Source organism: Cucurbita maxima, unplaced genomic scaffold, assembly GCF_002738345.1.
Source record: "Cucurbita maxima cultivar Rimu unplaced genomic scaffold, Cmax_1.0 Cma_Scf00003, whole genome shotgun sequence".
Lineage (NCBI taxonomy): Eukaryota > Viridiplantae > Streptophyta > Magnoliopsida > Cucurbitales > Cucurbitaceae > Cucurbita > Cucurbita maxima.
The window spans coordinates 6,382,542-6,393,459 of record NW_019272019.1 but is presented as its reverse complement, the minus strand read 5'-3'; the positions used below and the strand labels follow the sequence as shown (position 1 = coordinate 6,393,459).

The window sequence follows — 10,918 nt, the reverse complement described above, 5'->3', positions numbered from 1 at the left end:
AAAAAAAAAAAAAAAAAAAAAAAAAAAAAAAAAAAAAAAAAAAAAAAAAGCATAATAAAAGAGTGAAAAATCTCTCAGCTTTACATTGTTGACTTTGACTAAATTAGGCAAATATTCCCCATGCAAATTATTTTTTAACAATTAAAAAGGAAAAAAAAAGCGCGTTGAAACGTCAAACTCCGGTCTGAAGGTACAGCTACGGATCTCCGCCTTCGGTCTCTCTTCACAACTTATATATACTTTCATTTAAATCCCATTTCCCATTACTAAATTCCCTTACTTCCCCTTCGCCGGACCGCCATGCCCTCCGCACTTGTCCTCCTCCTCCTCCTCCTCCTCCTCGCCGTCTCCGCGGCCGCCAATGCCGCAAATTTCAGAGAAGCCCCCCAATTTTACAATTCCCCAGATTGCCCCTCCATTGCCGAAGACCTCGAGGACCCCGACGCGAACGAACAACATCTCTGCTTCGATCGCGCCGTCCATGTCGCGATGACGTTGGATACCGCCTATATACGTGGCTCCATGGCCGCCGTTCTTTCCGTCCTCCAACACAGTTCTTGTCCCCAAAACGTAATTTTCCACTTCGTCTATTTCGCATCCGCCAACGTTTCGTCTTTACGCGCCGTCGTCTCCCGCTCATTCCCTTACCTGAAATTCCAACTCTACCCTTTCGACGAGGAGGCGGCATCGCGATTCATCTCCACGTCAATCCGATCCGCGTTGGATTGTCCGTTGAACTACGCACGTAGCTACTTGGGCAGCCTCCTTCCCACGTGCGTCGGCCGGGTCGTTTACCTTGACTCGGATCTAATCCTAGTCGACGACATTGCCAAACTCGCCGCCCACCCACTCGGCGGGGACTCGGTCCTTGCCGCGCCGGAGTACTGCAACGCCAATTTCACCACCTATTTCACGCCATCGTTTTGGTCCAACCCGTCTCTGTCTTTGACGTTTGCGAACCGGAAAGCGTGTTACTTCAACACTGGGGTTATGGTGATCGATCTGGACCGGTGGCGGGCCGGAGATTACACGGCCAAGATCGAGGATTGGATGGAATTGCAAAAGAGGATGAGAATCTACGAATTGGGGTCGTTGCCGCCGTTTTTGTTGGTGTTCAGCGGGAGGATTACTCCAGTGGACCACCGGTGGAACCAGCACGGGCTGGGCGGCGATAATATCAGAGGGCTGTGCAGGAATCTGCACCCTGGTCCAGTAAGTTTGTTGCACTGGAGTGGGAAAGGTAAACCGTGGGATCGGTTGGACGCGAACCGGCCCTGCCCTGTGGACGCCCTTTGGGCTCCATATGATTTGTTACAGACCCCATTTTCGATTGACTCTTAAGCTCCAGAAATTGATTGAATTGTATTCAAATTTTGATTTTTGTATAAAGTAAAGGGAAGTAATAAATTCATAATCTTATATTTTAAAAAAAATCATAATTTTAAAAGGATTGATGGTATGTGGGGTGGGGCTCTATGTTTATTTAAAGTAGAGGTAGAAATATGAATGATAGATACTCTAAGTCGTAGGTGATGTTTTGTTTTTCCACAACCATTAATGCAAATGTCACATAAACTCTAGCCCACTTGAAAGGATAAACGGACATTGTTATTTATATTTATTTTTTTTATTTTAATAGTTTTTGTAATTGATCGATGCTAAGGATTCTTGAGGGAGAAAAATAGTGTTCGGCTAACCAAATTGAAGTTAATGTATGAGATCTCAAATTGGTTGGAGATGGAAACGAAACATTTCGGTGTGGAAACCTCCCTAATAGACGGTTTAGAACCATGAGATTGACGACGATACGTAACGAGCAAAAACAAACAATACCTACTAGTGGTGAACTTTGGCTGTTACAAATAGTATAAAAGCCCAACATCGGGTGCTGGGTCCCAAAAGGGTGGGTTGTGAAGTCCCCACATTGATTGGGGAGGAGAATAGAAGTATTCCAAAAGAAAAAAAATGAGGATTTCACCCTCATTTTTTTGATTTTTTTACAAAAAAATTATAAAGGGGTTCAGTTCAAATCATTTTATCGACATGAGTGTTCTATATCGATAAAAAAAATCCCAACTATTTGAAACGATTTATGTAACTAGACACCGAACGATGCCTTAGGTTGTGGTATTAAAGCAAGACACCGAGCACTGGGGCCTTAAGAGGTTGGATTGTAAGCTCCCCACATTGATTGAAGGGGGGAATAAAAGCATTTCTTATAAGAGTAGTCAAGCGCTGCTTGAGCGGTTACAAATGGTATCAGAGCATGACGATGAGAGCTAAAGCCCCAAGGAAGTGGATTGTGAGATCCCCATATTGATTGGAGAGGGAAATAGAAGCATTCCTTATAAGAGTAGCTAGACGCGGGCACTGCTTGGGCTGTTACAAATGCTATTAGAGTCCGCTACTAAGGAGGTGGATTGTGAGATCCTCATATTAATTGGAGAGAGAAATATAAACAATTCCTTATAAGGGTAGTAGCTAGACAATGAGAACTGCTTGGGTTTTTACAAATGGTATAAGAGCTAGACATCGAGAACTAGGATCCAAGGGGGTGGATTGTGAGAACTCCACACAAGCACTAGGGCCCTAAGGGGGTGGATTGTGAGATTCCCACATTAATGGGAGATTGATTAGAAGCATGGGTGTGGAAACTTAACCGTGAGGGCCCCAACGAGGTGGACCGTGAGATACCTACAGCGATACATAATAGATCAAAGCGGATAATATCTGCTAACGGTGATCTCAGCCCAACAAGCCATGGAAGAAGAAGACTTAGAATAGTGGGCTTTTGAAGGATGGAATATGGATAGACAAGCAGAAGACGTCCGGACTCGCAGCCATAATGGGTTGGGCCCAGGTCCATCAGCAGTCATGGCCCAATAATTAGTCCAATATAGGTCAGCCCATGAGTGCTCAACCATTTTCCTTGATTTATTTTTTAAGAAAAAAAAAAAAAAAAAAGAACAAAGGGTCTTCCGACAACGATATATTCATCTAGAAAATTTGCAATAACTGCATGAAACGACATGATAATTTCTAAGGAAATTTCGATGCAATTTCGAGAAGGGTCTTTTGCAATTTCTTCATAACTCTCCCAAAAGACTTTTACACTTTTCTCACATCCATTTCTACATATATTTATGTCATCTCATTCATACTTATTCCTCACCATCAAATACCAAATGGCCCTTTCACCCATTTCCACTCCCTTCAAATGGTTTTCCAACACCAATTTCAAGCTCAACTTCCCTCGCCTTCGCTTCAAACATAAACCCACCCCGTCTAACCCTCCTCCTCCACCACTACTCCTACTCACGCCTGCGCCCCCGCTCGCCGAAGCTGCCTTCCGCCACCTCGATGCCGATGGAGATGGCAAAATCTCAGGCGACGAGCTCCAATCCTACTTTGCATCTGTCGGTGAGTACATGACACGGGACGATGCTCGAAGTCTGATAAGAGAGTTCGACGGGGATGGTGACCTGTTACTGGAGCTCGGAGACTTCGAACGGCTGGTGAAGGGTGGGGAGGAGGAAGAGAAAGAGGATCTGAAAATGGCTTTTGAGATGTTTGAAGGTGAAAAGGGATGTGGATTCATCGGACCGCCAGGGCTGCAAAAGATGTTTGGGCGGCTTGGATACGTGAAATCCATAGAAGAGTGCATGGCTATGATCGGAGTGTTTGATGTTGACGGCGACGGTGTAATTGATTATCGTGAATTTCTCAGAATGATGACTTAAACTTAACGGCCTAATCTTACGTGTCAATAAATTGTCTTTTCATTTTCTCTTTTGTTTTCTTATGTCCAACTTAAGTTTGTACATAAAGTCGCTTTCTCTTTTAGGCTTCCCGGCTTCCCTGGTCTTATAGGGTGAAGTTTTCAAAGATTTATGAAGAACGTTTTGCATAATCCACTCTCCTTCGAGATCATGCATCCTCGCCAGCACTCGTTCTCATCTTCAATCGATGAAGGATCTCTCACAATAATCTACCCCTCCAGGGTCCAGTGTCCTCTCTGACGCTAGCTCCTCTCTCAAATTGCTGGCACTCATTCCTCTTTTCAATTGCGTGGGACCTCATGTGAAGTCTTTTGGAAAACCAAAATTAAATTATGAGAGTTTATACTCAAAGTAAACAATTCTACCACCGTGAAGATCTGTGGTTCTTAACATAACTTAGCAACTCAAGTGTCGAATAAAGTGTGAGACTCATGTGCTTAACAAAAAGTATACGTTGTTTGAGGGCTCTAGAGAAGGAGTCAAAACTGAATTAAGGGGTGACTGTTAGAGAGCTTCAGAGAAGAGGTCTAGTCAAAACTCTAAAGTACATTTTGTTCGAGGGGAAAGAATGGTTGAGAATTGTATCTTTTCTAAACTACATACGTAGTCAATTATAATCAGTTTAATACATACATATTAACACATACACATGCATATAATACGAAAGAGAGGAATGGAACGAAAGAAATTAGGAATAAGGGATACATACATAGAAGGCAGTGTGGGTTGGAGTGGGGAGCAGCTGGTACTAAGACGAGGATGTGTTTGTCAGTCGAAGACAAAGCTGAGCTTTAACTGGCTTGTGGTCGGAACTGTAAATCTCATCCATTGAGTCATAGGAACATAAATTTGCACTAACCTTCTCCTTCTCATCTACTTTGAACAAGATCCTGTCCGTCCACGATGGTACTCTCACCTGTCATCAACACCCTTAGTGTATAGAAAATGCATTTTCTCAACAAGGATACTAACATATCCGCTAGCAGCATTTTACCTTATAACTGCTGTCGTATTTGCTACTTCCGACGTTGTATTTGTAGGTCGGTTTGAACGACAATGTTCCTTCGCAGTAGCCATCGAATATGCGTCCTCTTTCCGCTTCTTGCAGAAGCTGATCTCTGCTCCTTAGCAGCTGCATGCAACACCACATCACAATGTATTAGTTTTTTGAAAAAACGGTCTATTAGGGAGAGGATTATTGGAAGAGAGTCCAACGTTATCTAATTAAGAAGATGATCATGAGTTTATAAGTAATACATCTTTATTGGTAGAGTCTTTTTTAGAAAACCAAAAGTAAAGGCATGAGAACTTATACGCGAGGTGGACAATATTATACCATTGTAGAGATTCGTGATTCCTAATATGGTATCAGAACCTTGTACTAAGACTCTTGTTCGAAGAGAGGAATATTGAGGATAGTTAAGAAAGAGTCTCACATTGGCCATTGGCCTATTAAGAGGATGATCATGGGTTCGTTCATAAACAAGTAATACATAAGTCATGAGAGCTTAGTAGACAATGTCATATTATTATAGAGGTTTGGGATTCCTAACCTATTAAGCACGAGATTACTTACGAAAAGAAGATTTTTACGGATCAAATTCCGAGCTGGGTGTGTGCTGATCCCTTCAATTCTGTAGTTGAGGTCCCCCAACCAAACGGTGACTTGAGCGGGCAATGCATAAGGGTTCCATTTCTTTGAAAATAACGAGTGCGTTATATGTTTGCACTCCGAGTTCCTCTCCTCTACCTTGTGAGCGTGAGCTGCGGATACCAAAACGTGCCACTAATACTGAAAGAAGATTCATGGCTTGGAAATGGAGGCTTGTTTTGAATGAGTTTTCAAGCTCAAATAGAATGATAAAAGTAGGACGCATACCAGAGAGATGACAAGAAATGAAGAGCATTCGGATGCCCCGAGTAATTAAGAAAATGGCCACAGCACCTTTCTTTCTTCTCATCAATCCGCCACACCCTCCGATTGATTGTTTATCCACCTTCACCTCTGCATATATATACGTAAATTTAAAGAAGGGTTGCCAAAGAATCAAAGGCTTGAATATCGTTAATATTACCTTTGATAAAACAGTCCGAGTTCTTGGAGCAGAACACATAGAGTTGCAGAGATTGCATGGTTGCTTCTCCTACCAACCTTTAAATGCAAACAAAAAACCACACATACATTGAAATTAAATTCAGCCGCCCATCTTTTATTCTACCAAAAATTTAAGATCTTACATGTGAGACTCAGCCAAAGCCGACTGCAACAGGCGGGAAACATCCGACCGTGGCACCTCCTGCAACCCGACAACGAAGAGCTCAAATTCCCGGTTGCCACCTTTTCCTCCGACCAGCTTTTCCAAATCCCCATAACGCGCTTGCCCGTTCATGTTCCAAGTAACAATATAAATGCAAACGCCGCTGCACATGTCTTCATCGACCACGACGGTTTTTATCCCTTCGTGGGCTGCGCCGCCCTGGTGCTGGAGGAGCGCCGGCGCCGGCGTCTTTGAATTAGTTCCTGTACATAATCTGAGGAGATGATTCATGGGTCGCATAACGAACTGATAATGGGAAGGGTACGTGTTAACTTACAGATGGCGCATTGTATATTTTGATGGCGAAGAATAAACAGGGAATTGAAATATAAATGTGGAAAGAAGATAGGTTTTGGCGGTGACAAAGATTTGGGGAAACTGGGAAAAGTCAAGATCTCTGAAATTATGTATGGTTATGGTTCCTTCCTGTTCTTCCAACTTCCAAGAGTTAGGTTTGGAGTTATTTGACAACGATCGAAGTTACACACAAACATGAACACCATATTCTATATTTTTTAATCTATAAATCTAAGTTTCAATCGAGTCCTTTCATTTAATTATTAAATTTTAAAACTTTATGCTTTTTTAGCACATTTTTATTTGGTCCATTTACTTTATTCTTTTATATTTATACTCTCTTATTTTCATTAACTCTTTCATTAATGCTCATCTTCGTATGTGTTACCAAGTCATTATTCATAACAACAAACAAAGAGCCCGCTTTAAACTGTTACATACTCTTCGGCCCATTGGGCTCATTTCGTAGTCCTCTTCGGCCCATTGGGCTCATTTCGTAGTCCTCTTCGGCCCATTTCGTAGTCCTATTCGGCCCATTTCGTAGTCCTCTTCGGCCCATTTCGTAGTCCTCTTCGGCCCATTTCGTAGTCCTCTTCGGCCCATTTCGTAGTCCTCCAAGAATGTAGTGACCAAAGTTATTATCAATTACCGCAACCCTAAGGTCCTTTTTCTTTTCCGTGTTCGCGATCTTGCGTGTAGTTTAATCCATTTTGGCTTCCTACTTAGGTATTCGACTCGGTTAGTAAAGAAAATTAATGTGTTCCCCATTAGCCTTCGCAAGGACCTTGTCATTATTATGAGCCACATTTGTAAAGTAAATGCCTCTGATTGTTAGCCAATTATCTTGAGAAACTTCCCATTGTTTCTTCCTTTTGTTAAATCGTCTAATTTGCAGAGAAGCATATAGGTATATATGTTTCTTTGCCTAAGAGCAATCTAGTCGGCTCCGTGACCTCTGGGGTGTCCAATCGCTGTTGGAATGTAGGAAAGGGCAGTGAATTCATAGCAGCAGCTCATTAATTTTCTCACAAGGAGATAATGCTAGAAGATTATGTGAGTTCATAAACATTTTGTATTAAAAATTCACCCAGGTACTCACAGAAACGGCTCAAAAGTGCTTGAAAAATAATCACAGAAACAATCTCAGTTTCGAATAAACCAGAGTCTGCTTTATCATCATCGCCGCACTTATGCTTGTGTAGATACAATAAACCGTCTCAGATTCAATCAAATCGAAATCACACCGTCTCAGATTCAATCAAATCGAAATCACATTATTCGAAAACGTCAATAAGATCTCAAAATCGTAATAAGAAGGTAAAACAGTGGACAGAATCGAATTAAAAAAAAAATAGTGGAAGAAAAGTGAGGTTTAATTTCTCTCAGACAAATGCCTCAATTGTCGTCAGGGATGAATGGATTAGAGATCGGACTCGTCATCATTTTTCATCATCACAGAGAAAACCCCCATATAAAAATAAGTAGTCAATAAACTACAGAATTTGAAGAAGAAACAAATAGGCGGCCAAGTTTTGAATGAAGAAGACGGCCAGATCGCTTCTTCGTTCCGTTCGCAGAATTTGTTAAGACGGTGAAGCGAGAGCTTTTCGTCCTTGTACAAGATACTTTTTTGAAAATGAAACGAAAAATCTATCGTAAAAATGCAGGAAAAACAAAATAAAAGAGATTGATTTCTCTCAGACAAATGCCTCAATTGTCGTCAGGGGTGAATGGATTAGAGATCGGACTCGTCATCATTTTTCATCATCACCGAGAAAAAAACATCAACATTGATGAAAACTCTTTGCAAAAAGATTATTTTAAAGAAAAGAAAACGATCGGATTCAATTCGAAATATGCACCTGGAAACAAAAAGATTGAATCTGAAACGTAAACAAAGATGAAATCTCACCTACTCGAGAGATCGGTTTACACAAAATTCAAAGAAACCAAACCATGCGGCGTATGCTCCATCGGAGAAGGATTGATTTGCTAGTGATCACTTCCTTGGATATTTATAATGAAAAGATGCTTGGCGGCTAGGGCTCACTGTCCCGCCTCTTGCGCTGTTCGGTGGGCTTAGCTAAAAAACTTCGGCCCAATAGACTCTATTGCTCCTTTCGGCCCATATATTAATTTAATTAAAACCCCCAAAATGAGGAAGCTTTTATTTTTCCTAATTTATTCGCAATTAGCTTAATTGATGGACTTTGATTAGTGGTTTAGAACTAAAATAAATATAATAAGTTTTATCTACAAATAATTAGTTTGTATCGATTTTCATATTAGGTTTTCAATATCATTATATTGAACTCTAAATTCTTACCCTCGACCAAATTTCCTTTTTAATCTCGTTTTAATAAATGAACCATTGAATAATTTAGTCAAAATTCACCTCCAACTCTATTTCATTGAGATTTTATCAAAGTTGTATAATATATAAGTTTTATAATTAACTATTTATTAATTATATTTAGAATAAGGTCAAAATTCTAACACTATTTAGAGTCAATATAAGAGATTGTAATATTTTTTTTTTAAAATTTGAGATACAATTTAACAAAATTAATTGAAATTTGATACAACTTTGACCAAGTTTAAGGGATCAAAGATAACACCCAAATTCTCGAATTTGAAAAATAGGGTCTTAGTTCATGACATTGAAAAGTGACATCACTTCGTTTTCAATGAAAATAGAAAGAGTAGGACGTACTATCCACCCATGCCACTTGTTCGATGAAAATAGAAAAAATAGAACCTATTATCAATACTCACAACATATCTCCTACTCTCTTCCACTAAAAGACAACCAACCGCTAGAGAGGTCGGTAGAAAACAACTCAATTGGGATAACCTCAAACAAACCAACTCTTGCACTCATTGGAAGCTGTTATGCTCAAGTATCAAGCGCTTATTGTTTAAGAAGAGATGAAATATGTGGGCATTATTATTGAACTTCCTATGGTGGTCTTGGCTCTCCGATATCACCTCCAGGTCTAAAACTTAACAATAATAAGAGGGTAAAAGAATACTATCCTAACAGATCAAAGAAAATGAATGTAGAGAAGAGGAATGTACGTACTCGTGAGAACTTAAGTGATCAAGCAGAAAAGTGAAGAAAATTAACTCAAATCAAACAGGATGGCAAGTCCTGATTTTTCCTTAAAACTTCTGAGGAGGAAGCTGAAGATTTGAATATCAATTGATGGGGTAGGGCAACATGGAGCTCATTGAACAAATCATGATAAAATGTTCTAGAAATCCTTGCAACAAAATAAATTGTAATTAAGAGTTAACTAACCCTGAAAATAGAATGTACAGAATGCTACAACACTAGTAATTCTCTGCCACAGGTCTGGAAGGAAAAAGCCTCAAAAGAAAAGTCATTAACGACCAGAGGCATATCACTCCCAGGACTTGAAAGGTTATCATCATAGAAAAAATAGCTCCACTTTTTTCCAACAGTTCTGGAGTGTTGGGAAGCCCTCTCATTTGGAACATCAACCTCTCCATACAATGGGAAGCTTTTGTCAACTGGTAAAGTCTATAAACCTGCAAGTTGATTCGTTTTGTAAAAGATCTTGTTTACTCTTTGAAAGCACGAGGAATGAATTACTTATAACTAACGTACCTCAAAAATGATTGGAACGAGTGGCCAAGCAGCTGAGCCACGCCTATCAAGATGGGTTTCAAATGCCAACTGAACGATACAGCCAACCAGAAATGGAAACACTGCAACGAGGGCAGGCAGGCCAATCATCGGCCAAGTTACATAGACGGCAAATAGTGGAGCTACAACCTTGAAGCCAGCAATGAAGAAAGCTGTTGTCAAGTATCCTCTAAGGCCTGTAATGAGACTCCACCTCTTCGAGCTGAATTGCAAGTATGGTTTTTGAACACGATCGGTCACGAGCAGGAACGCAGCAACTCCGACATAAAATAGGACTTCAAACACCAATGAAGTCACAACTTCTGCTTGAACCATGCAAATGTATTGCGTTAGATCACAATATGCCGCACACAATGGAATGAAACAAACAGCAAACAAAAGGAAACCCCAGTAATCATGATATAAAATGAACTCGGTTCAATACTACCTACGAGAATCTCCTCCTTGAAGTAAGCCTCAATTAGATCGCCAAGGAAAACTTGAGGAAAAATCAAAGATGAGATAAACACTGCAGGAGCTAGTACCCAGAGGAGAGAGCCCTTGTCTTCTCTAAAAGGAGCTGACATCAATTTACCCTCTTCTACCAACTGGTGAGTGAGACCATGAAATGAGACAGAGCCAGATTTCCCACGAGAAGGCTCCACTCCATTCAATGCACTAACATACAATACACGATTTTCCTTTCCAGATGATTCCAACTGAGGCTTCCCGTTAGAATCAGCCACGCACATGAACGCCCCATTCTTCCTCTTCAACACATCCCCTGCAAAATTGTTTTAGCAGAAATCTCTCACTCAGTATTAACTCTTATCAGGCTGATCCAGAAAAAAAAAAAAAAAAAAAAAAAAAAAAAA

At 40.5% G+C, this 10,918-nt stretch overlaps 4 protein-coding genes and 2 non-coding genes across 8 annotated transcripts in view; 2 read left to right on the top strand and 4 right to left on the bottom strand.

Annotated features, from left to right (window-relative positions):
- Nucleotides 1-70: 70 nt before the first annotated feature.
- LOC111473679 (probable galacturonosyltransferase-like 1) lies at nucleotides 71-1,619 on the top strand. The gene has a single exon (XM_023119137.1). The coding sequence runs from the start codon at nucleotides 301-303 to the stop codon at nucleotides 1,339-1,341; it is 1,041 nt and encodes a 346-aa protein (XP_022974905.1). The 5' UTR covers nucleotides 71-300; the 3' UTR covers nucleotides 1,342-1,619.
- Nucleotides 1,620-3,071: 1,452 nt separating this feature from the next.
- Nucleotides 3,072-3,910, top strand: LOC111473738 (probable calcium-binding protein CML41). Its single transcript, XM_023119151.1, has one exon. It carries the CDS (start codon nucleotides 3,144-3,146, stop codon nucleotides 3,738-3,740), a length of 597 nt encoding a protein of 198 aa, XP_022974919.1. The 5' UTR covers nucleotides 3,072-3,143; the 3' UTR covers nucleotides 3,741-3,910.
- Nucleotides 3,911-4,157: 247 nt separating this feature from the next.
- LOC111473705 (type IV inositol polyphosphate 5-phosphatase 11) lies at nucleotides 4,158-8,370 on the bottom strand. Of its 3 annotated transcripts, none has more exons than XM_023119141.1 (7): nucleotides 8,307-8,363; nucleotides 6,018-6,300; nucleotides 5,855-5,931; nucleotides 5,659-5,784; nucleotides 5,356-5,543; nucleotides 4,774-4,911; nucleotides 4,158-4,695 (listed from the first exon to the last, which is right to left on the bottom strand). In XM_023119141.1, the coding sequence occupies exons 2-7, from the start codon at nucleotides 6,206-6,208 to the stop codon at nucleotides 4,528-4,530; spliced, it is 888 nt and encodes a 295-aa protein (XP_022974909.1). In that variant the 5' UTR covers nucleotides 6,209-6,300; nucleotides 8,307-8,363; the 3' UTR covers nucleotides 4,158-4,527. The 3 variants fall into 3 exon arrangements, 2 of the variants coding, with proteins under 2 accessions (XP_022974909.1, XP_022974911.1); XM_023119143.1 differs by having other exon boundaries at nucleotides 6,018-6,311; nucleotides 8,307-8,360; XR_002715758.1 differs by lacking the exons at nucleotides 4,158-4,695; nucleotides 4,774-4,911; nucleotides 5,356-5,543; ... (1 more) ...; nucleotides 5,855-5,931; nucleotides 6,018-6,300 and adding an exon at nucleotides 6,706-8,019 and having other exon boundaries at nucleotides 8,307-8,370.
- On the bottom strand, nucleotides 7,772-7,855 carry LOC111477350. The gene has a single exon (XR_002717270.1). It is a non-coding gene; the product is annotated as a small nucleolar RNA SNOR75 (small nucleolar RNA).
- Nucleotides 8,087-8,170, bottom strand: LOC111477351. The gene has a single exon (XR_002717271.1). It is a non-coding gene; the product is annotated as a small nucleolar RNA SNOR75 (small nucleolar RNA).
- A 1,202-nt stretch (nucleotides 8,371-9,572) lies between the features above and the next one.
- Nucleotides 9,573-10,918, bottom strand: part of LOC111473667 — a 2,047-nt gene continuing 701 nt past the window's right edge. The window contains exons 3-5 of the mRNA XM_023119135.1: nucleotides 10,492-10,827; nucleotides 10,026-10,366; nucleotides 9,573-9,946 (exon numbers count right to left, since the gene is read on the bottom strand). Of these exons, the coding sequence (XP_022974903.1) occupies nucleotides 9,728-9,946; nucleotides 10,026-10,366; nucleotides 10,492-10,827 (896 nt within the window). The 3' untranslated portion in view covers nucleotides 9,573-9,727. The remainder of the gene's footprint in view (nucleotides 9,947-10,025; nucleotides 10,367-10,491; nucleotides 10,828-10,918) is intronic.

Bases quoted from the DNA above. Each gene is read 5' to 3' on its own strand.
- LOC111473679 (XM_023119137.1), top strand. From the start codon at position 301: ATGCCCTCCGCACTTGTCCTCCTCCTCCTCCTCCTCCTCCTCGCCGTC.
- LOC111473705 (XM_023119141.1), bottom strand. From the start codon at position 6,208: ATGTGCAGCGGCGTTTGCATTTATATTGTTACTTGGAACATGAACGGG. The intron at 5,785-5,854 runs GTAATATTAACG...ATATATATGCAG, and splicing joins CTCGGACTGTTTTATCAAAG to AGGTGAAGGTGGATAAACAA. The intron at 5,544-5,658 runs GTATGCGTCCTA...TGGTATCCGCAG, and splicing joins CATTTCTTGTCATCTCTCTG to CTCACGCTCACAAGGTAGAG.
- LOC111473738 (XM_023119151.1), top strand. From the start codon at position 3,144: ATGTCATCTCATTCATACTTATTCCTCACCATCAAATACCAAATGGCC.